We start from the raw sequence: 23,923 nt of genomic DNA, 5'->3' as shown, positions 1-23,923 counted from the left end.
AGCTTAGGCAATCTTCGAAGTTGGTTAAGGTTAGGCAAGTTCTTTCGACGGTTAAGCTTAGGCACTCTTTCGAAGTTGGTTAAGGTTAGAGTTTGTCTTAGAGCATGGCGATAGAACGCCAGGTAGTTTGCAGGCTGTTTGATGTGGAAATGGGCAAAGACACAGCTCGTCACGCTATTGGGCGCACATGTCACATGACCAGAAACGTCTGCCAGAAATGCGGCTACGGAAAGTATAGACACGATTCATTTACATTGGCCGCTTGCGTGCAGTGACGCCGAGTCAGTGTGCGTTAAGCCAAGCGCCCAAGTTTGGAGGTAGGTAGATTTCTGAAAGTGACGTCAGTCACAAACGAGGGGGGAGAAAGAATAGCATGCACAAAACAATGATTTATATACTATATTAACGTTATTGTGCATTCTAATAGTAATTATTATTCATTTTAAACATGTTTAGTTTATTTTTAGGGCTTCAAAATATCTAAAATAAAAAACACAAGTTCTTCTTTTCCTCTCTCTCTCAATCAGGGGGGGGGGGGCGGCGCCCCAGCGCCCCCTATCGGCCGGCCGCCACTGCCCAGCCCTAAATCAGACACTATTGAATACTGAATGTTAATATTGAATCAGACAATATTGAATACTGAATGATAAAGACTCATTTAATCAGATGAATCACTTTATTTGAGGATATTAAAAAAGAAAAAGAAATATATATTACTTTTTTTTATTAAAAACGAAGGTTCGATCGTCCGTTTAATCAGATTAATCACATTATTCAAATTGAGGATTTAGTTTGAGGATAAAAAAAATATTATAATTTATGTATAATTATTATTATTATTTTTTTTTTTATAATTTAAAATGAAGGTTCGAACGTCCGTTCAAAAAACCCTGACGAAGTTTGAATCCCAAAAACAGGCTTCGGGGACAGCCTTACCATACATATTATTTATATTATTCAAATGGACCTCAAACATGTTCAGTTGTGATGTCACAGTATGATGTCATAATAGAACATTCGTGATGTCACAGTATGATGTCATAATAGAACAGTCTAGAACATTTGTGTATCTATTCAACAATTCTCTCAGAAGATCTCATTGTGCATCTTGACTGATCAGTCCTGTTCAGACAGATAGACTAAACAACACATAGACTGAAGCCTGCATTTCTCAAACAAGATGCCTTGGTTTAGCTGTGGAAAGCTGAGTGTCCACAAAGGCTAGCTAGCTGTGCTACTTGAATACTGAATGTTAATATTGAATCAGACAATAAAAGTGTCAACATAGACCAATGAAAGAGGATATCCCTACTGAGTACAATGACACAACCTGCAAGTCTCTACGACAAACGGTTCAAAAGATACAAAAAGGGGGTGTGGCCTAAGGATCGGGAGAGTGGTCAACATAGACCAATGAAAGAGGATATCCCTACTGAGTACAATGACACAACCCTCAAGTCTCTACGACAAACGGTTCAAAAGATACACAAAGGGGGCGTGGCCTAAGGGGTGTGGCCTAATGATCGGGGGAGTGGTCAAGATAGACCAATGAAAGAGGATATCCCTACTGAGTACAATGACAGAACCCACAAGTCTCTACGACAAACGGTTCAAAAGATACACAAAGGGGGCGTGGCCTAAGGATTGGGGGAGTGGTCAACATAGACCAATGAAATAGGATATCCCTACTGAGTACAATGACACAACCCGCAAGTCTCTACGACAAACGGTTCAAAAGATACACAAAGGGGGCATGGCCTAAGGGGGTGTGGCCTAATGATCGGGGGAGTGGTCAATATAGACCAATGAAAGAGGATATCCCTACTGAGTACAATGACACAACCCGCAAGTCTCTACGACAAACGGTTAAAAAGATACAAAAAGGGGGTGTGGCCTAAGGATCGGGGAAGTGGTCAACATAGACCAATGAAAGAGGATATCCCTACTGAGTACAATGCCAAAACCCGTAAGTCTCTACGACAAACGGTTCAAAAGATACAAAAAGAGGGCGTGGCCTGATCATCAAGGGGTAATAGACCACTACACTTCCGCGTTACATTGAAATCGGGGAGGAGATTGCGGGGGGAGCAAATGAATGAATGTGGATGAGAGCCGTGATGTAAGTGGTTGCAAATACGGCTGTGGGGGTGCTAGAGACATGATCGAATAGACGTTTATGCGCCTCAATCTCCTGAACACGGCGCGAGCCATTCCTAATCGATCAGAACTAAATCGGCAGAGAAAAAGCCCATTTTAAAGCACCTATTCCGCATGCACATGCGCAGATTGCCCATGGAGTCTGGACGACGCGAGATGACGCACGAATGAATGTGGACTGTTCCATCAGAGGGGGGAGCTTCGGTGGCCAGTGTCCTTTCAGCCGAACAGGATAATGAAAAAATGATCCCACTAAATGGCCACACACTTTATAATTTGTTCCTCAACGTTATATAGACAGGTAATGTTTTGTAAACTAACATTACGTTTAGAATGGAATGAATACATCAATTATGCATCGGCAAAGATCGTTAGCTCAAAGCTAATCCGGCCCGTTTTCATCAACTTCCTGTCTTTTAGAAATATGTTTTTATAGTGAAAATTAGGGATGTCCGATATTATCGGCCGACCGATATTATCGGCCGATATCGGCAGTAAAATGTGATATCGGAAAATATCGGTATCGGTTTAAAAACAAAAAAAACAATAACAATATTTGTTATATATATATCCAGTGAAATTATTAGTTACCTGAAATTATTCAGTTTTTTGGACGGGGAAACCCTGCATATATTGGTATCGGTTGATATCGGTTGATATCGGTATCGGAAATTAAGAGTTGGACAATATGGGAATATCGGTATCGGTAAAAAAAGCCAATATCGAGCATCCCTAGTGAAAATCATTACCAAAACGTCTGGAAAAACCTCACGGGAGCATTATAGACTGTCATACAAATGTACAAATGCTATAAGGTGGCAAGAAATGCACTATAAACACTACTTTGCGGCGTCGTTTCTTGCGCTAGCTTCTGTTAGCCAGCATTAGCCTTAATTAGCGTGAGCAAGTAAACTAACAGTAAGCGTTTTTACATGAAATACAGCCCAAAAACTCTGCTGACAAACGTTTGCTTATTAAATACATTCTATAATATAATAATACAAATGTTTCATTACCTCTCTGTGACGACAAAGTTGTTTAAATAACAGGAGAAAAGTTGCTAAAAACAATGTATTTGGATGGGACCGGAAGAACCATTCTCAACCCGGAAGACCTACCGGAAATGCCTACTTCACGTTGTGCAAGTGGAGAATAGCACAACCCGCAAGTCTCTAGGACAAACGATTCAAAAGATACAAAACGGGGGCATCAAGGGTTAATACCCTGAGAGGTCATTGCTAGGTCAGCAGTACTGAGTTGATTGACGGCTCCCTCTGAGTCATGCACACCTGCTACCCTTAATTGATTCTAATCCTAACTGACGGCAGACTAATGGTCCCAATGTATTTCAATGAGGGCTGAGGCGTCCTTCACTCACGATGATTAAAGCAAAACAATAAGAGATGAAGCTTAGTCATCTTAATATGAGCACTTGAAGGGTTATGTGCGATATTGTGTAATTCCGTCGACAATTGTCGCCTGGGTGGTGATTTGAAAACAAGGGAAGAAACAGTAAAATCACAGATTTCTGCTAGAATGCAAACCCCATTCGTGTGTATGTGGAGCATGACTTTCAAAGAAATGGTCATAAGTTGAGATAGTCGTGTCATCGTTTTGATATGTTGTTTTTATATCTACGTCCAAAATTAAGATCACTGTCGCAATTTACAAAAGGTGAAGGTAAAAAAAAAATATGCAGCTTCTACACTCTAGTTCTGCCATTCATTCCTTATGGACCAAAATGTCCCGTTTAAAGTCGATTTGTAGCCAAACGGTGCGGTGAAACTTTCCAAAAAGTAATAGCAACTCGAGTTGGACCAAGCCGGTCGTTTTGATACCTTACACATGAGAGACAGAGAACGTTCCACAGGCTTGAGACGCCGTGTGCCAAGCAAGAACGTCCCACAAGAGGGTGGCTGAACGGTGTTCTGCCCTCCACTCTCGAACCATACGCTACTTCCCGGCGAGTTCCAGATGGCGTTAACCACAGAAGAGTTAAGACGCATCCCCACCAGATTCACCCTTTCAGCAGCCAAGCCTGGAGGCTGCCCCAGAACAGGAGGCAGAACAGAGTTCCGCGTGCCTGAGAGAGGGCCCGCGGTGACCACGGAACAGGCAACGGCGGGGCCACCAAGAGCTGAATCAGGGCTGGGAACCACACAGCCGAGCCCCGGCCCGGCGCGACCAGGATCAAAGTCCTGCGCTCCTGACGTACCCGCCCCAACAGCTGAGCTATCAGGTGTATGGGGGGGGAACGCGTACAGAATCCCGGGCGGCCACGGACACATCGAGAAGGTAACCACCCCCAGAGAGGGGTTGCCTTCCGACTGACCGAGAAACACAAGGGGCACTGGTGGGACTGTCTGCTCGCAAACAGGTCCACGTGGCCTCCCCGAATCGGTCCCAGACCTGTCTGACTATGTCTGGACGTAGTCCCCACTCATCGGGGTGAGGACCGCCCCGCGACATCACATCTGCACCCACATTCTCCCTGCCGGGGATGTGGAGAGCCCCAAGGCTGCGCAGATTGAGAGACGCCCATAGCCAGAGCTCGACCACCACCCGGTGCAGACGGGGGGAGCGTACTCCTCCCTGTCTGTCGATATACGACGCTGACGTCGTGTTGTCCGTCCTGATCAAAACATGCTTGCCCACCACAAGGTGGCCGAGCCGTTTGAGGACTAGAAGGACTGCCTTTGATTCCAACACATTGAAAATGTAGTGCAGACCGGGCAGCATGGTCCTGCCAGCTGCCCCCTACTGCGTTGTCCCGACACGTCCCCCCCCATCCCGTGAGGGAGGCGTCGGTGAAGACCGTGACGTGTGACAGCCTGCTGCCCATGGGGACCCTGCTGGTGAGGGCGAGATCCCCCAGTACTTACATGGGAACCTTCAGCCGCTTCCACTTGTCTCTCACCGGGTCTATTTCCATACTGGAAAACCACCTCTGTATCCTCCTCACCGTTGACAGCATCCTAGCCCTCCCTGCGGTTATAGCTTGCGGCTGGGTCAAAAGCTGAATAACCTCAAAACCTTGCGCGATGGTTTTGACGTCGGCTGGCCCTAAGGCCCCACCACCCGACACCATTTTTGACAGAAAAGCAGCCAATTGAGCAATGTTGTTAGTTGCTGCTAAATTCTGTACCGCGGCCAAATTCAGCCCACCAGCCACCTGCCGGGCTGACTCGCCTCTTGGCGTCGGCCGGGCGGGATACCGTTCCACCATGTCAGGGCAAAGGACCGATGCCACCTGCTCCACTAAGCACGGAACACCAGTGGCGGCTGCTGACCAAAGTCTATTACTAGTGAAGCACTGCTCCACTAGCAGCCATGCAACAACCTCCACTGCGGTGTGCACCCGTGAAGGGATAAATGAATGAATGAACGAAAACTCTATTAACATATTGCAGAATGGGCTAGCCCAATACACACAATTGTTAAGGGGATGCAGACCAGAGAAAAACGTTAGTCCTGTCTACATCAGGGTCCCCCATTTTCAATTCATAGATTCACAAAATGCACACCTGCCCTGAGCCCTGTCGTCAGCCCATCCACCCATGTAAAGGGTAAATAAGCCTCCGCTAAACCCCCAACATTAGACACCGATTGACCGTCAGCATGAATGGTTAAGAGGAGGGAAGAGTAAAGACAGCCCTGGCGGGGTACATGGGAACGGTGCCCCAACATTGTAGCATTAGCACCAGCTGCGCGCGCTAAGATACTTGGAGAAACATCCAAAAGTGAGTCATGATGACCACGTTTATCCAAATATCCCGCCCCCCCCCCCCCCAGCGCCAATACATCGCCCGGTCGTCTCACGAGACAACAAGCAGTATTACACATGCCAGTACCAACGCCTGCCAGCGCAGGTCCTACCTGAGTGTGACTGCCAAGCGTAGCGCGAATTCCATCGGTCCGCTGTCAAGCGACGAGGAAAAAACACAGGATAGGACCGCCGTGCTGTGGACGTGCCGAGAAGGATCCGGGGGCTGGCGTACCTCTGGCGAAGCCCAACATTGCGTAATTTTTCCCCACATTGTCGTATCCCCTGATACAAAGTTGTTCCAGTTCAAAAGTGCATCTGAGCTGCTTCCGCGTTGGAAACGAATGAGGAAGGGTGAGGGCGATACTTCTTCTTCTTATTGGGGTTTTACGGCGGTCGGCCACCTTTGATTGGGGCATTTACCGCCATCTTCTGGAATCCTTTATCCCCTACAGTGACCAGTTTCCCTTCCTCATCATGAAGTGCAGCTAATGCTGCTCCTCCCTGACTGAGCCCCCCTCTGTGAGACACTCCTTGTCTCCTATGGGCTGACTCTGGACTTCTTGGATATTCACAATCCCCTTCTCTAATTCTCTAACCACTTCCCCCCATGTCAGACCATCCATGCCCAAGTGTTGAACTGCCACTCTAACAATCATCTTAATCCTCTCCGTTCTGCCCTTAACCAATGCCGTAGCATTAACTACTCCTGCCACAAAGGCCACAATACTCAATTTCTCCTCCCACACCCTCTCTCTATCCTCCTGTACTACCCTTTCTGCCAAATGCCCTTCTCTAAACCCCTGTACCTTATCTTGACTTCCCTGTCCTACCCTCCTAGCCGCCTCTGCATATGATAGCCTACCTTCCCTTCTCACCTTTTGAACCACTACCTCTCTTTTCATCACCTCACAACCCCTAAACGCTACACTATGCTCCTTTCCACAACTACAACACTTCGGCCCCACTCCCTCTCCACACTTCCCATAGTCATGTTCCCCGCCACATCTTGCACACCTCTGCTTCTTCCTACACGTAATGGCTATATGCCCAAACTCTTGGCACCTATAACATCTCAGTGGATTCTGAACAAACTCCCTAACCCTAAACACCATATACTCCACCCTTCCCCCCCGCTCTCACCCCCCGCACCACACTCCATACTGTCATTATCCGACTCCTTTCCCCTGCCATGGCCGTTCCCATCCCTGTCGTCATCTCCCTCACTCCCACTACCCGCCTTAGCTCCCGACGTCGAGATCAGTCCACCAGGGGCGGACACATTCATCGCCTTGTTTCCACCCGGCACTTTTCACCTTGGATCCAGGAAACAAACCCCGGATACTTCTTGCCGTCCCCCGAAAATACAGCACGACAGCGGGAGCCCACCCTCCACGCTAGTGCCGCCTCCATGTCTCCATATCCCATTAAACAGTTCTCTCGAGGACTGGGCATTTATGTCTCTCACTCTCTCCCACCCCATTCCCTGTCAAACTTCTCATCGGAAGGGTGAAGCGTGACCACTTCCGGCGTAATATAGAGGACGCATGGGAGTGGCGTGGTCACGTGCAAGTGGGTGCATTTGTTTTGTTTCCCAGAGCACACTAGGTGCTGGAGATAATGATATATCTCAGTAGGCAGAGCGAGACGCGAAGCCAGATGATAACAGTAATATCATGCTATTCCAGTGTTTTGCCTACTCACTCACTGCACTCTTTTTAAGTGGTTACCAATGGTTACAGGCAGCCATACTGGAAGACAGAGAACTACTGGTTAGGTTACCAATGGTTACATGCGGCCAGTGGTGCAGTCGTGGTCACACGCGGTTACACGCCGTGTTACCAGATCACTGAGGCAGAAGTACGCGCGATCGCGCACGGATGTGTACTCGCGTGTACGCGCACACAAAAATGCGCTGTATCCATTCGTTGTGACTAAGTACCCGGCCACCGTTTTACATAACAAAAAGCGCAGGTAGACTAAGTGTCTGGGTGTTGGCTATCTGAATGCATCTCCCCCTTCATTCTGTGTGACACAGGCAGTGGAGGTGAATACTAATGTGGCTTGGAATTCGTGATGGGGGTCTACCTTATGATATTGAATCAAGCGTCTGTGCTGCGCGCCAGCTTTCCATGCGCACATTCACACAAATAGAGAGCAAGAAGAGCTTGTATGATAGAAAGATTGCACTTGCGTATATGCGCTTGTGTGTCTGTGTGTGTGTGTGCGTGTGTATAAATCAGTTCTGTGCGCATGCACGTACCCACACGCGCGCGCGCGTGTTACCAGTTCCCATATTACAACTGCACCACTGCATGCGGCCATACTGGGAGACAGAACTACTGTACATAAAAATTCCATGCAAAGCCTGTGAAGTCAGAATTCCGCTTAGAACAACTTTTCTGAGTGCAGTATCACGCCATGTCAACACAAACTGTAAACAACATTGCTTTTAATTAACGTGTTTATAATCTTTAGAATAACTGAAGCTACAGTATCCTATGTATTTTCGAGCTGGTCGGTTGGAAAGTACTGAGGTCGTAATTCCGACCTAGGTTTCCTATTTTCCATCATCCGACATGGATGGATGAATGAATGAATGAATGAATGAATGAATGAATGGAATGGAACTGCTTGGAACGAAGCAAACGCAACTTTGTTCCATAGGGCTACTTTCTGATTGGCCGTGGGTGGGTTCTTTCAAATGTGTGCGTATCTTTAATGTCCAGGGACCAGTGAAGCAGGAGTTGGTTCTGCATGCCACTCATTGTAGCTAACTATATGTTAGAATGAAGCAACTTTTGTGCAAGCAAAGCTAAATGAACTTCGTTTACGAGTAGAGTCGTACATCACAAAGTTAGCTACTGTTAGCCCCTAGTGCAGAGCAGTGCCTACTACCAGGACTCCTTGCTCCCTGTGCCTACACGTTAACGTTAAGATCAACAGGTTTTGTGTCTATACATATCCCAGGTAAGTAACGTTAACGGTTACACGTGCAGTTTGCTTTTCTGGCGTATTCGGTTTGGATAGCTGTCTACCGTTAAAGTTAGCTTTAAATAGTTGTTCCTATAGCTTAGCTAACAGTAAGAGCTCTGGCGTTAGCTAAGTTAGCTATCTGTTAGCTTGTGTGGTCTGAACAGAAACGAAACCAGACCAGTTACACTACATGTATGCTCTCTCATTTGAAAAAAAGTTGAGTGTTCTGTGTCAATTTCAATTCAAATGTGGCGGTTTGTGAAGTGACGACGACGTGGGTGGCGCAGTGCGGAGCCATATATTTTTCAGCAATTTGACTATAGCTAGCAAGCGAATATTGCCTGGCAACATATAATCTAGTAGCCAGTGTGCAACGTTTTGTCTGACATTAGAAACAAATCATGTTAAGAAGATAACGTTCGTTTTTTTTCATTGTCTGTCTGCATCCTGTTAAACAACAAAAGAACACCCTGCTAACCGTTTGGGCTTTACTAACATGATTTGTGCAGCGCTATTAATGTTGGTCAGTTGCCATGGTAACGAGCTCTAAGAGATAACCGTCCAAGCAGCGTTAGCTAACACGGTTCACTAGCTACCTGACGTCGGGTTATGTTTCATCTTTATAACGTTTCGTTGCCCGGCTAAACATTTTCATCCTGGTCTCCATCTTACGTTAAGGTATGGACAGACATGAGCACGCATAGCGACAACGTTAGGTGGCTTCTAAATGTAATGAAATGTGTTGCAGCCAGACAAGACTGTTTGTTGTTATTATGTTTGGTGACCAAACTTTGGTCTCAGAATTATCTTCAAAACGTCAGGTTAAGGTGCTAATGTAAGATTATGTTTGATGGTGAATGTGTGAACTAACTATTTACTTAACGTTACATATCCCATTGAACGTGATCTCAAAGAAAACAATACATTATTTGCTCTCTCAACATGGTATTGGATAATCCGCTTTGCAGGTCCTATTTTTAGGGATGGGGAGGAAGACTCCTGTGGCGAACCTCCAGCGGCACCGTCTGAGGTTGTGACGGTGCAAAAGCAATGCGGTCGTGCTACTCTCAGCCGTGCACCTATATAACCTACGATGAAGAAGATATTCAACTTTACTAAGAAAAAGAAATTACCCTCTAGTACCCCTGACAACGGGAGCGTGCTCTCCGCTGGCTATGAGATTAAGGAAAAGGACCTCGGCAAGGTCCACAAGGCTGCCTCGGTGGGCGATGTGTCAAAGTTGAAGCAGCTTGCAAAGAAGAATGATGTCAATCAGTTAGACAAAGAAAACAGGTAAGGAGGATCAGTAGCACTTGTTGCTAGTACCTGATTTCCCTCCATGGAGTTATTAATTGTTGGATATAGGCTACACGTGTATGTGAATTGTTGGTGTCACCCTGCTGTTCATTACTCCCCAACTCCTTAATTAATAATAGTTTCTGCAAAAGAAGACTATATCATTATTGTACTCTTAATTTTTCCACCCTTGTCTTCAGGTGCCAGGTAGAATTTTCATGGCACTAATGTTTCAAGTCATATCAGGTTACTTTTTACGCCTAGTAGTAGTATCTCCCAAGTAAGTAAGCGGAGTACCTGAGCCAATTTACACAATGGCATGGCAACCATGCACCTGCTCCGTAGTAAACAGCTCAGCAGAACCGTGCTAATCCCATACCCATAGTGAAATGTTTGGATGAACAAAATACATATATTGGGTTTATCGGTAGTCCAAACACTTTTAATTGAATATCCTACAATAAAATAAATACCATCACATTAATTAAGATAAATAGGTGTGTATCCAAATAATATTTTTTTTTATATATATATATATATATATATATATATATATATATATATATATATAACATGTTTGGTTTAATGGTCTATTTGGAAGCCTGGGACTTTTGTGTATCTATTTATTAGTTGACCTGATATTCATCTAAGCTTTTTTTGCTCTTTTTTTCCCCAATTACAGAACAGCTCTTCATATTGCTTGTGCCAATGGACATATCGATGTGGTCCAGTTCTTGGTTGAGAGCAAAGCCAAGCTTAACCTATGTGACAATCAAAACAAATCCCCCTTGATGAAGGTAATCCTGGATGACAAGATTCCCAGAGAGAGAGAGAGAGAGAGAGAGAGAAACTCTTAAACGCACACAAAAATATTCAGTAATGGGTCTCACTGCATGCATGTCTCATAGTCTTAATCCCTTCTAGGCAGTGGAGTGCCAGCATGATCGCTGTGTGAGTATACTATTGGAGAATCATGCTGAGCCCGCCCTGGTGGACATCAAGGGGAACACGGCCCTGCACCTGGCCACTATCATCCCTGCCGTGTCCGCTGTCATGCTGCTCCTGGAGCACGGGGCTAACATCAACGCCCAGAACAAGGTGAGCCAGTCTGGGCTGGGCTGGGCTGGGCTGGGCTGGGCTGGCCTGGCCTGCACAGCACATCGTCTAGGCCTCAGACCACACACACACAAACACTTGCCATGTCTGATAACCACCGCAGTATGGTCATTTCAGTATGGAGATGATGTAGTTCAAGTTCAAGTTCTTTAATAGTTGTCATACAGAAGTACAGAATACTTTCATACAAAATGCTTCTTACTGTTACGCTCCAGAGACTGTGCTAGACAAGATAGTATCAAATAACATAATAACATAATATAGCATGAATTTAGAAGAAGAAAATGAGGTCACAGTGTTCGGTATAGACATATGTACAATGTTCTGAGTTACCATAATATACAATACACAATACTATGCAGTGTACTAATGTACAGTACTATCTAGTGCAAAGCAGAAATGGGATGAGGTACAATTTTAGGTACAATTTACAGTAAGGTGTACGAGTTGTAGTGCAATCCTTCATCCATAAATATAAAGTGTGGGGAGTGGGTGCTACAGTGTGTTTGTTTAAAGTGGGTGTGTGCTATAAGTGTGTGGAGTGGGTGCTACAGTGTGTTTGTTTAAAGTGAGTGTGTGCGTGTGGATGTGTGTGCTATGTGCGTTTGGTGGTTGTTGTTGTGTAGTGTTCATTCATTGTTCGTTTAGCAGCCTGATGGCCTGGGGATAGAAGCTTCTTCTGAGTCTTTCTGTGCTCGCCTTGAGACTCCTGTATCGCTTGCCTGACCGCAGCAGTTCAAAGAGGCAGTTGTTCGGGTGACTGGAGTCTTTAATGATTCTCTTAGCCTTGCCCTTGCAACGCTTGTAGTAAATGTTCTGGAGGGTGGGGAGCCCCCCTCCAATTGTGCGTTCGGCTGAACGTGTCACTCTTTGTAGTCTGCTTTGGTCTTGTGCAGTGCTATTCCCAAACCAGGAGGTGATGTTGCCGGTCAAGATGCTCTCTATTGTACATGAGTAGAAGTTCTTAAGGATCTTCTGGCTGACTTGGAACTTCCTTAGGCGCCTGAGGAAGTAGAGGCGTTGTCGTGCCTTCTTCACAACACTGTTAATGTGTGTGGTCCATGTCAAGTCCTCGGATATGTAGGCTCCGAGGTACTTAAAGCTGTTGACTCTCTCAACCGGTGCCCCGTCGATGCTGAGGGGGCTGTAGTCCTTGACCCCCGACCTCCTGAAGTCCACAATCATCTCCTTTGTTTTGCTGACGTTCAGGGAGAGGCTGTTTTCCTGGCACCATCCCGCCAGGACCTTGACCTCTTCCAGGTAGGCCCTCTCGTCGTTGGCAGAGATCAGGCCCACCACCACTGTGTCGTCAGCAAATTTGACGATTGTATTGCTACTCCGCTGAGCCACACAGTCGTGTGTGTACAGGGAGTAGAGGAGGGGACTCAGAACACAGCCCTGGGGGGCCCCTATGTTGAGGGTGATGGATGAGGAGGTGCAGTTGCCTGCTCTCACCACCTGGGGTCTGCCAGTCAGGAAGTCCAAGACCCACTGGCAGAGGTCATAGCCCAACCGAGTTAGATGCTGCATATTGCTACTGTTGATGGCGCTGTGGTGGAACCGGAGAGGTTAATCATGTGCATGGTCAAATCTTCATGGTTGATATAAATGTATTGGTTCAGGAGTTCAGTAGAGAGGACTTGACACTCTGGCCAGCTTGTGTGAGCTTGCCTCTTAAGCTTTCGGGGGAAAGGGGGGGGGAGGGGGCAGAACAGGTGAGGGGTATCAGGGGGAGATGAAGGGGAGGATACAGGGGGGAGGGGGAGGTGTGAACAGAGGCCTGGAGTGATTGATTGAAAACTTTATTAACAGATTGCAGAATGGGTACAATACAATATGGCTCAATACACACAATTGTTAAGGGGATGCAGACCAGTCTTGTTTACATCAGGGTCCCCCATTTTTTTAATTCATCGTAACATTTATGACATACAGATAAACAGTACTGTTACATCCAGACATTTATGACATACAATTTATACAGTACTGTTTAAGAGACAGAGTTTCTAAAAGAGAGTATATACATTTGAGGGGGAAGAAACTGTACATTAGGAGGGGGTTGGGGTTGGGGGGGGGGGTGGATGTTTACAGGGGCCAGTTTCGAATTGCAGCCTCCCGTAGGTGCTCTTTGAGAGCGGTTTTGAAGGTGGGTGGGGATTCAAATTTGTTTTTACGGCTGTGGGTAGGGCGTTCCACAATGATGTGGCATAATTGCGAAACGTGTTTAGTCCCTTGTTTGAGCCGAATCTGGGTTGAACATGATTTGTGGAACTATAGAGTATAGAAACTTCCACAACGCTAATAACATGCAATGCGATTTATATTTCCATGACATGGGGCGGGACAAAAACGTTACGAGCCCACTGCACGGATGGAGCTGATTTCGGACCTACTGGGCGAAATGACTGAAAGGTAGATTCTACAAGCAGACTGTGGTTAGTAGGCTTAGTTGCTTCTGTTTGATTGTGTAGGCACTGAGGGATTTCAGACACGGCCACTGTCTGCAGGAGCACAGCTAAGACACAGTATTAGCAAAGCTTTGAGTAAGGAGCTAATGCCCCACAGGGTTTGAATGGAAAGAGGATGAGGCTGGAGTGAGAGGAGATCAGAATGCAGACTGATAATGGGATAGCATTGTTTTGCTGTCAAATCAATACAATATTGTTTAATGTCAGGCATGGAATCATTAAGTTGGAAGAATGATATGCTGTAATTTTTCAAAGGGTAAAGTCCGAATTTTGGACCCCTAGTAGCCCCATTTCCTATTTACAATCTACCAAATTGTAGTCCTTTATCAATCGGGCGACAGTGGCTCAGGAGGTAGAGCGGTCGTCTGTTAATCATAGCAGCAGCTGTGATCCTTGAGCAAGACACTTAACCCCTAACTGCTCCCAATGAGCAGGTTGGCACCTTGCATGGTGTGTGGGTGAATGTGAGGCATAAATTGTAAACCACTTTTGATAAAAGAGTTTTCTTGTAAACAGCTCACTTTTGTTTCTATTCACAGTTGCATGCAACTACTGTAGACTGTTTTCTATTGTTGTTCTATAGTCTACAAGTTGAATACATTACCTACATCGTATAACCTCTGCAATGTCCATTTTTGCTGCTTTATTTGCTCTCGCAATGTTCATATGCCATGTTAAGTTACACTTTCGATTTTGGCAAAGTGGTAAAAACATCCTTTGAATGACAGGCGGCTAGCTTGTTGGATTTTGAGGAAGATCATATAGATCAATCAATTTGAAGCACAAGGGCACCAATTTGACCAACTAGTGGTCAAAAGCTCCAATGAATACCAACATCAGTTTTGTGGCTAACCAAAGAGGAGCTAGGTATCCAGTATGAAGCACAGCATGAATTGTGCTGAGAAAGAACTTTATCATTTGACATCATGGATGAGTAGGAAATGGGGCTAAGCATCCAAAATTCTGAACGTACCTCTTTAACACTTTGACTGCCATGCTGTTTTTCCATCTTTACTCCCTGGTGCCAGCTTTTTTGACAATTTTCACGGTGTTTGTAGACTCATCGTATATTATAGCTATGGAGAGAATAGTATGGCTCATTTTACAGGCACTATTTATTAGGGATGTTCCGATCACGTGATCGGGATCGGGGCCGATCACGTGATTTTCCGAAGATCAGGATCGGCCAATTTTTAAAAAAATCAGGATTCTTTTTTTTAACTTCATTTTTATTCAACAAACATGACCATGTTCATGTCTTAAACTCATACTGAGGCCTTAGTTTTGGTTTTAAATTGCATATCATCATTCATTTATTTATTGTCACACAGAGCAGAAGAATTTTGCCAAAACAAACCAATAGTATCCAGCTGCAGAACGGCAGACCAGCCACACTCTCAGACCCAAACGCATTTCCTTTGATTTAATTATACATCAAATGATTTATGTCAAGGATTGCAATGCCTCGCTTGAATGAAGTTAACTTTTCACCTGGATAACGTCAACATTCAGGGTGAATGTAATGTGAGAAATTGGGATAAAAAAAAAGAAAAATAAATATATATATATATTTTTTTATCGGATCGGGAAAAATCGGTATCGGAAAATCACATGATCGGGATCGGATCGGGAGCAAAAAAAACGTGATCGGGACATCCCTACTATTTATACTCCCAACAGGGGGGAAAACGCTTATTTCTACATGCCTTCGTTCGTGCGCTATCCCATGCTAAAAATCATCCTGTTTCAAAAGAATCCAGTCTCGTTTTCTGGAACGCAAGATATGATGTGTGTTGTGCGGGTTGCGGGTTGCTCGCCTGAAACCTATATTATTTCCAGGTCAAAGGTAAACACAACTATATATAGAATTGTTTCTATTCACAAAGCCACCAAGGGGGGGACGGGAGGGAGACCGGACCCGACTGTGCGAAGAGGGAACAGTACCTCAAACGCACAGGGTGAGCAGACCGTGGGACTTACCTTTGCTTAGAAGGGCCCGCGACTACTCGGTTGCGCATCCCGCACGCCACCAGGGAACGGACGTGAAGCAAAAAACACACGTCACAGCCCCCAACATCGCAGGGTTGGGGTAAAAAAGCCCCGACCCCGTGGTAAGGCCGTCGCAGCGGGGCACGGAGGAGGCCGCGTGTATCGCTTCCGCAACGGAATTCGGTTTCCGGATTCCTCTGATTGGCTGCGACCCCCACGTGACCCGCCCCCCTATCCACCGCTCTGCCGCTGCCGCGCGCGGCAGAGCGAGCGGCCGCGGACTCGCTCGCTTCCTCAATTTATATGCATGGAAGTATTGACTGAATGAATGAGAACTTTATTTAACAGATTGCAGAATGGGTACAATACAGTACGGCTCAATACACACAATTGTTAAGGGGATGCAGACCTGAGAAAGACGTTTGTCTTGTTTACATCAGGGTCCCCCATTTTCAATATAGAACGACGCGATATTTTATTTGTTTGTCATGACAAACCAATTACATAATCCAACATATGTGTAAAGGCACAACATATTCCAGTTAACGGTATATTTTTTTAATGATTTGTTACGGCGTAGTCGTTCTATATGAATTAAAAATGGGGGACCCTGATGTAAACAAGACAAACGTCTTTCTCAGGTCTGCATCCCCTTAACAATTGTGTGTATTGAGCCGTACTGTATTGTACCCATTCTGCAATCTGTTAAATTAAGTTTTCATTCATTCATTCATTCAGTCAATACTTCCATGCGTATAAATTGAGGAAGCGAGCGAGTCCGCGGCCGCTCTCTGCAGCGCGCGGTGGATAGGGGGGCGGGTCACGTGGGGGTCGCGGCCAATCAGAGGAACCAGGAAACCGAATTCCGTTTCGGAAGCGATACACGCCCCCAGGCCACATCCCGGGGGCCAGGACCCCCCGAAAAAGGGGCCTGGCGAGGTCAACGAGGCCGCGGCATCGAGACCCCACCAGACGGTCACTGGTGACACCACACCACCCCCTACATCGCCAGAGTATCGGACAGGGCCTACAATAGGTGAAGGCCCTTCTCCACCTGGCACGCCGCTCCGAAGCACCCCAAAGAGTCTTCCCCCCCATAATGTTGTGGGGCTAGCTGGCGCCCGGAGCACTGCGGACTAGACAGGCACGCCTAAGGGGCTAACTGTAAGAACAGTATCGCGGCGGAAAGGGTGTTCGGTATGCCGTGCACCATGTCACAATCTCATGGGGTCAAGAACCTCGCGGAGTCTGTGTTAGCCAACTCCGCCAGCGAACAGATTCCACCACGAACCCGGCCCGCCAATGTATTAATCCCGCAGGGTCGAGGTTCAGAGAAAGAGTTTGACACAATTGGCAGACGTCATGAAACATGCAGGGGCAACCGGGCTCAACCGGAGAGTCGACTCTGCTACCAACACACCGGGGAGAGAACCATCCCCCTATGTTTATTAACAGAAAATGGTTGCTCCCTTAACCCATTAAGAAACCCCGGAAACATAACTGCGTGTATACACAGGCTATACAATGCAGTTCAAGGTGTTTCAGGTTTAAAAAGGGTTAACCCAGGCCAACAGGTCAACGAGGGCAAGGCCCGACCTGGGCCTGGAAGACCGGGACCTACACAGGGATGCATAGAGGAGTTGACAGAAGCAGCCTCCCCAACAGCCCCATCCCAACCCCGGTTTAGCAGGGAGGGAGGGGTGAAACGAATGGAGAAGGACCAACCCACCTAACATTGTGCAAAAAGGTACAACATAGTATGGACCAATGCACACCACTGTTAACACTTTGGTTGCCACTGGTTAAGATGGTAAAACATGGTTGAATGCCACCACCCACTTCAATGATAGCACTCTAAACGCATAATCTATGTCTTAAATTATGGCTATGTGTCTAATCTGCCCGTCGTTTATCAATGACTTGTTTGCAGTCAACATTGGTCAAACGGATTGTTTTTTAATCGGTTAATTTCCGTTTTATAGCATTTTGAAAAGCCCTCGTTTTCTTAAGTTTCAGGAAAATATATAGATTCTGTGATAAACGGCATTTACTGGAATATTCTGGAATACACAAAAAACGTTGTGATTTTTCGGCCTATTTATGAATAGTTTTCAAATAAACGCTAGATTATCGATAGTATGTGTACTTATGCACGATAGAGAAGCGGGCTGAAAAATATATTCTCCTTTCCTGATCAACACACACACATGGGGCAAACGCTGATATATAGGTGAAAACGGATCCGATTACCCCAAGACTGGTAAAATGAATTGCTTACCTCAGATCAGATGTTCTCTAAAAAGATTATTCCAATTCCTGATCGCTATTCCAAATATCGATCGCGTTTATTGATTCAGCGCTGGGTACTGTAAATATATATTCTATGTTGTTTTCCGGCTCGCCAATCACTTCGGTCTCTTCAGATGGCTCGCCGGATAAGTAAAATGAGGAAACTGGAACTCAGTCTAATCCAATGGGGTGCAGTTACACAGGGAGAGACGATAGGGGGCGGTATTTTCCCAATGGAGCTCAGAGAGAGTCTGCAGCACTAGCGTGAGGCTCGATTGATGAAATATTAATTCAAATCGCTAATAAATAAAAAAAAAACGACAAACAAACGCTATATAGCGTTGCTGGCATTCAACTGGCGGCATGAACCAACGACAAAAAGCGTCCGTGGCACTCAAAGTGTTAAGGGCAACTCGTAGTGGCATCTATATGACACACACATTCATGACATCAACCCCTGTGACGTCCGGCCCGCCCCCTGGCATTTTCCTGGCCGCCCCCAGTCCTAAGAGGGGGGTAGGTACGCATGTCGATCCAAAACATCACAGGGGGCGCCACCAAGACGGTCAGTACGCGAACGCACCGCTCCCGGTGACCCACCTAACGGGCGTGAAACCCCCCTGCCAATGTTTGATCTACTCAGTCATCTCCCCCCGGAGATGTACGCGAGTCCTCGAGTCTAACCTAGTGCACTGGCGCTCGGTAGAGATAAAAAATCTCCTTCCCAGCCGACCGCATAAAAAAACGCAGTTTTTATGATGTTGGGCAACCAAGGCGCGCCGGTCCCAAAAGGCGGATTCAATCATTGAAAAACACCCTGGGCCAGCGCTGATCGGTCTCGTAAGACCAAACGCTGATTTATGAAACAGCGGTGCATCAAAATACACATTTCCAGCGTATTGATTTGTCTGGGTGCTAAAAGTGTTACCATCCATATAAAAACAATACATGCTAAATAGTTTTTATGGCAAAGTGTCCCTTCATGCTATCCTCCCCCAACATGGCTGTGTGTGTGTGTGTGTGTGAGTTACACGCACAAGGTTGCAACATTGTTACATTTCAAGCACGGAGACCTGTCCGCTGCCATATTCCCGCACATTTTACCCTGTTTTGAAAAAAATATCTCGCACCTACAATTTTTTCGGGGATTGGCCTATAAATAGCTTTTCCTGTGTGGCTCTGCATCTCAATTCTGGTCAGCAATTCATCAGTTTACTCAATCCCTCAACGGAGTCAACGCCACCATCACCCACCACAGTATCCAGCTCTCCAACTATATCTCCAAGATGCCGTCGCCGCCCTTAGGCTCTCACCAGAGCAGCCGCAGCCTGGTCTCAGGTCTTGGCGCCAGCATAACCGATGCAGATGCCATCATCCCTGGCGCCAAACTGCCAAGTGGTCGCCAGATCTTGCGGTGCATGATGTACAACTGCCACACGCAACTGCATGCCAAGCGGCCAGGTTTGACCGGAGCCTTGTCACGGTTCCATGCGGCTAAGGACGTTTTTGAGCAGGTGCGGCCATTTTATGGAAAGGCCAATATCCCAATGGTGAGTGATCGTCGAGCATGCGACAAGATGGTAGCGCTTGTCGATGCTAGCAACAAGCTGCGGCACATTCCAAAGGCCAGGCGCTCCAGTGAGGCTACAGCTCGACTGGTGGACGCAATGGAGCACAAGCTGGACGCCACATTCCCGCTGTGGTCTCTAAATTCAGAGGAGCTGATCTGTGATACAGAGGACATTGCTTTCCTGGCCAGCATGAAGGGCGACAGAGTGGCCACATTTGGAGCATTTGATGCCAAGCGGCGACAACAGCGTAAAGCAGCGCAACAGGCATGCCTTACCAAGGAGCAGCAGGAGATGACTGCGAGGTCCAGCATGGCGGTGTTGGAAAGCGAAAGTGATGAAGACGGCAATGCAGATGAAAGATTGCACTGGGACAGCAAGTTGACACCAATGCTCAACAATGTGCGCCAGTAGGAGGAGCGTCTGACAGTGGTGGTCGGAGACGCGGAGCAGCTCAAACTGCTTGGTGTGCCAGCATATATGAAGGGGACTGACGAGGCATGCGGAACGATCTGTGCCCGGCTGACATGCAAGCTGCAGGACTGGTGCTGCACCGATCAGGTTGGCCTACATCGCCATCCAGCTCTCACTGGGTCGACCACTGCTCTGGTCCGGGTGCCGGCACCACATCGGCGAGGTGCTCCTCAGTCACATCTTAACTGACCTCAAGGTGGAGACGTCACGCTCGCCAGAGGTTACATTGTTTACACGTCTGCGGGACAACTGGAACCTTTTGCCACACAAGGACAGCGGCCCATTGTCCCGCTACATTCCTGGCGATGCCGAACCACTGTTCCTGGGCAAGTCGTGTGCTGAACTAATTGTGTGCTCTGCAGGAGTGCTCGACTACAAGCGAGACGACTATCGCGAGTTCGTGCAGCTATGTCTTGTGTATCTGAGTGCAGACAGTGCAGAGAACACTCCAGTTAACTTCCAACGACCGGGAGCACTACACAAGGCGCGGTGGATGGCCAAGCTGCTCTACACTCAAGCTGGCCTTGATGGGGACCATCACTACGCAGCAGCAGGTGCTGAAGATTCTGGCGTTTGCCAACTTCATCACGCACATCTACGCAACGTGGTGGTTGACCTGTGACACGGCCGTAGATGCGGCATGGAATGACCTTACACTCTACCACCACCTGTACGCATACAAGTCTGTTGACGAGGGCATCGCAGCATCAGCGATTAAGGCGCTGAAGCGGCACCTATGGTACCCGTCAGGCGAGATGCTGCCCCTGGCACTCTTCAGCACCAAGGTGCCAGTTGGTGAGCGGCGCGCACTTGCAGATGCTATATTGGAGCACAAGCCGGCTGATATAGCCATGCATGCCCCACAGCTCCGCTTTGGCACTGGCTTCGGCAAGCCACAGTTTCCAACCCTCTCACCGACCACCAGCTTGGCTGACCTCGGCCAACCCAGGCTGCTGGTTTGGCATGCACCTGCTGCACATCGATCTGCGTTTCTTTCACTCGATGTAGAGGATTGGGCTACCAGTACAGCATTTCAGATGGGTGCAGTGAATGTACATGTCATCAATGTTGTGAATGACTGCCGAGCGTGGCGTCAAACTGACGTCAGACTTTGTGGCAGCAGCCAGGAGCGAGGAGCACCTGCAGAATGTGCTACAGACAGTTGAGCATGACCGCTCAACACAGCCACATCTTCACTGCTGCAAGCGCAAGCTGGACCAGGTCTAGGACTCTAGGATGCTGGAGACATGTTTGAAAGACTATTTCAATGTTATCAAACATTTTGTTCTTAAATGTTAGGGTTAATAAATGTTGTTCTCAAAAACAATTTCTTGCCGTTTTTGAAATTGCCTTGTCATGTTATCTAGTAAAACGCCAAAAAGGCATTGTGTGCTACCTCTAAATCTCAACATCTTTCCCAAACTTTGCACAAATAATTTTTATGTGTCCGAACAAAATGCAACCTCAGACAGATTGATATGTTGAGATAAAATTTTTGCATTGCAATTTGATGCACCCTGCTCGTAAAGAACCCGAGAACAGTGACAGTGAATTTCTAACAAGAAAGATCCCCACAATGTTTCTCCCCGCTGTCTGGGACGAGCAGCAGGGAGCCGGTACTAGAGACACAGACACAGGCTCTTATACGACGAGCCTGGGAATAAAAATCGCATCAATTCTGCTCTTTATGTAAGAGGGGAAGACAGCGGTTTTCCCAGAGAGACCTCAACGCGAGTAAAACAATTGAAAAAAGGTTCATGTAACAGATTGGACTAAGTAGACAAAATGGCCCAATATACACTACTGTTCGAGAGCAGAGCAGAAGGACCAACAGTCTTGACTGCATCGCATCATCTATCCTTTACAATGACAGCGGTCTGTAGCACAGGCCCTGTAATCCACGGGCATGTCTCTTGGCCAATAAGAAAATGCGTCGTGTCCCACTATCCTAATTTGGTGTGGGAGACAGGGAAACCCCCCCCCCCCCCCCCCCCCCTCCCTGTGACGAGAGAGAGAATACCTTCGTCAGGGAGACTGATAGGTAGAAATGCACAACCTCTGCCAATCAGTTTCGTAAAGGATATAACTATCCGGGGGGGGGGGGGGGGGGGGGTTTATGTGGCAGAAGGGGTAATGTGTCCTACCTGTACCCCCGGGCCGCAGGATGACTGGCAGCAACAATGGTGGTCTCCCCGTCGACGAGGCCTCTTGCTGGCAGGGCCAGTAGTGGCGGCGGCTGGAGTCCTGCTCCGGCGTTTCGCCAATATCCTGCGGCCGGCCGTGGTACATCTTCTGCCAAAGATGACGCCGAATCAGAGTGTCCAGGGCCCGCTATCTCCCCGCGGCTATCGCTAACAGTTAGCTACAGGCTAACTGCTGTAGCTAACGGCTAGCTACAAGCTAACAGCTAGCTACTGAAGCTGCGTAAGGTGGAGTGCAGGCCTGGTCACTCCAGATAGCCAACTGCCTAGCCCAAAGAAAGGGCAGACCACGCTCGCCTCCCTCACAGGACGGCGTTGCCAGAGATACAGTGGCGTCGGCAGCGGAGCCCCGTTTGTACAGGCCGCTGCCGCCCTAAGCTTGGGGACAAAAAACACGCAACTCCCTTGCGTACTTTCCTCCGTCTCGCTCGCATCCCTCGCGGCGGGAGGCTCAACTCACCTTCTCTTTCTGATAGGCGGGAGCCAACGTCCAGTGCGGATGGCAGTAGGGCGTCCCGTCTCGGAGGTGGGACTTGAACCCAGACTCGGAGAACGGGGCTCCCAGGAAAACAAAGCACACTCTGCCCGAGGGGAGAGAGCTCTGTCTCCGTGGGGCGTCAAACAAGAACTCCCCACCCCCTCCATGCAATCCTAATCGGACACTACAGGCTAATGGCTAGCTACCGGCTAATGGCTAGCTACAGGCTAACGGCTAGCTACTGTAGCTGTATCAGACGCGATGGAGAGGTAATGGAGGAATCCTCGCCTGGAGCCGGCTGTTCTGCTGGGCCGTATGCCTGAGCAGCCGACCCCGCACAACTGACTCATCCATTTGGACCGTCCGTTCCGCCGCTCACCGCCAATTGACGTGAGCGAGTAGAGGCGGAGAGCCTGCGCCGCAAGACACCACCCACCCACCAGAGAGACCGTCGGACCAGCCGACTGCCTCCCGCGGCAATAGTATCCAGCTGCACAGCCGGAGAGCAACGCTGGCGGGGGAACTGCCCAGCGATGTGCACTCCCCTCCGGGCGCCGCTGAGGCTCACCTGCCTGCCACAAATGTGGAGCAGGAAAGCCCCACTATGCCCAGAGGAAGCCCGAATGTGAAGCGCCGGTGGAGGTCAGAATAATCCTCTAGACTCTCCGGTGGTGACAACATTATTCTTTCTTTCTCCCGAAAATTAGTGAGGGAGGGAAAAACAAAAGACAATGCCAACACAGCTCCTATAACTAACTAACTACTTCAGCACTGATCTGAAGAGGTGCCCTGCACGTACTTCCAGGTGGTGAAAGTAGGGAAGCAGCTGGTAGTATGGCCATGGCCCCGCTTATATGTGAGTGGATGTGGGCGTGGCCAGGCAGGTGTAGGTGTATGCATGTGGTTGAACGTTTTCATGATAGCATATGATTAAAGGGACAGTTCCAATAGAGCAGAGCGTAAAGCCATATGAAATATAACGTTAGTTGGCCCGTTAGCAGCGCCAGGGTAACGTTACATCCAGGTAACATTACATCCAAACAGCCTGTTTGAAAATACTAGAATCCAACATAGTCTGGTGAAAACGCATCCATAAGTGTGATCGTTTTGTCCTCTTCATAATAATCTCCAATAGTTTGCTGTCGCCC

General features: G+C 47.6%; 1 protein-coding gene across 1 annotated transcript in view; it reads left to right on the top strand.

Annotated features, from left to right (window-relative positions):
* The first annotated feature begins 8,734 nt into the window (after positions 1-8,734).
* The window catches only part of ankrd26 (ankyrin repeat domain containing 26), an 87,527-nt gene continuing 72,338 nt past the window's right edge, over positions 8,735-23,923 (top strand). The window contains exons 1-4 of the mRNA XM_084334562.1: positions 8,735-8,890; positions 9,865-10,189; positions 10,875-10,989; positions 11,117-11,290. Of these exons, the coding sequence (XP_084190688.1) occupies positions 9,990-10,189; positions 10,875-10,989; positions 11,117-11,290 (489 nt within the window). The 5' untranslated portion in view covers positions 8,735-8,890; positions 9,865-9,989. The remainder of the gene's footprint in view (positions 8,891-9,864; positions 10,190-10,874; positions 10,990-11,116; positions 11,291-23,923) is intronic.

This window comes from Notolepis coatsorum, assembly GCF_963971535.1.
Source record: "Notolepis coatsorum genome assembly, chromosome: 18".
NCBI classification, from domain to species: Eukaryota; Metazoa; Chordata; class Actinopteri; order Aulopiformes; family Paralepididae; genus Notolepis; species Notolepis coatsorum.
This window is presented reverse-complemented; position numbering and strand designations above follow the sequence as displayed.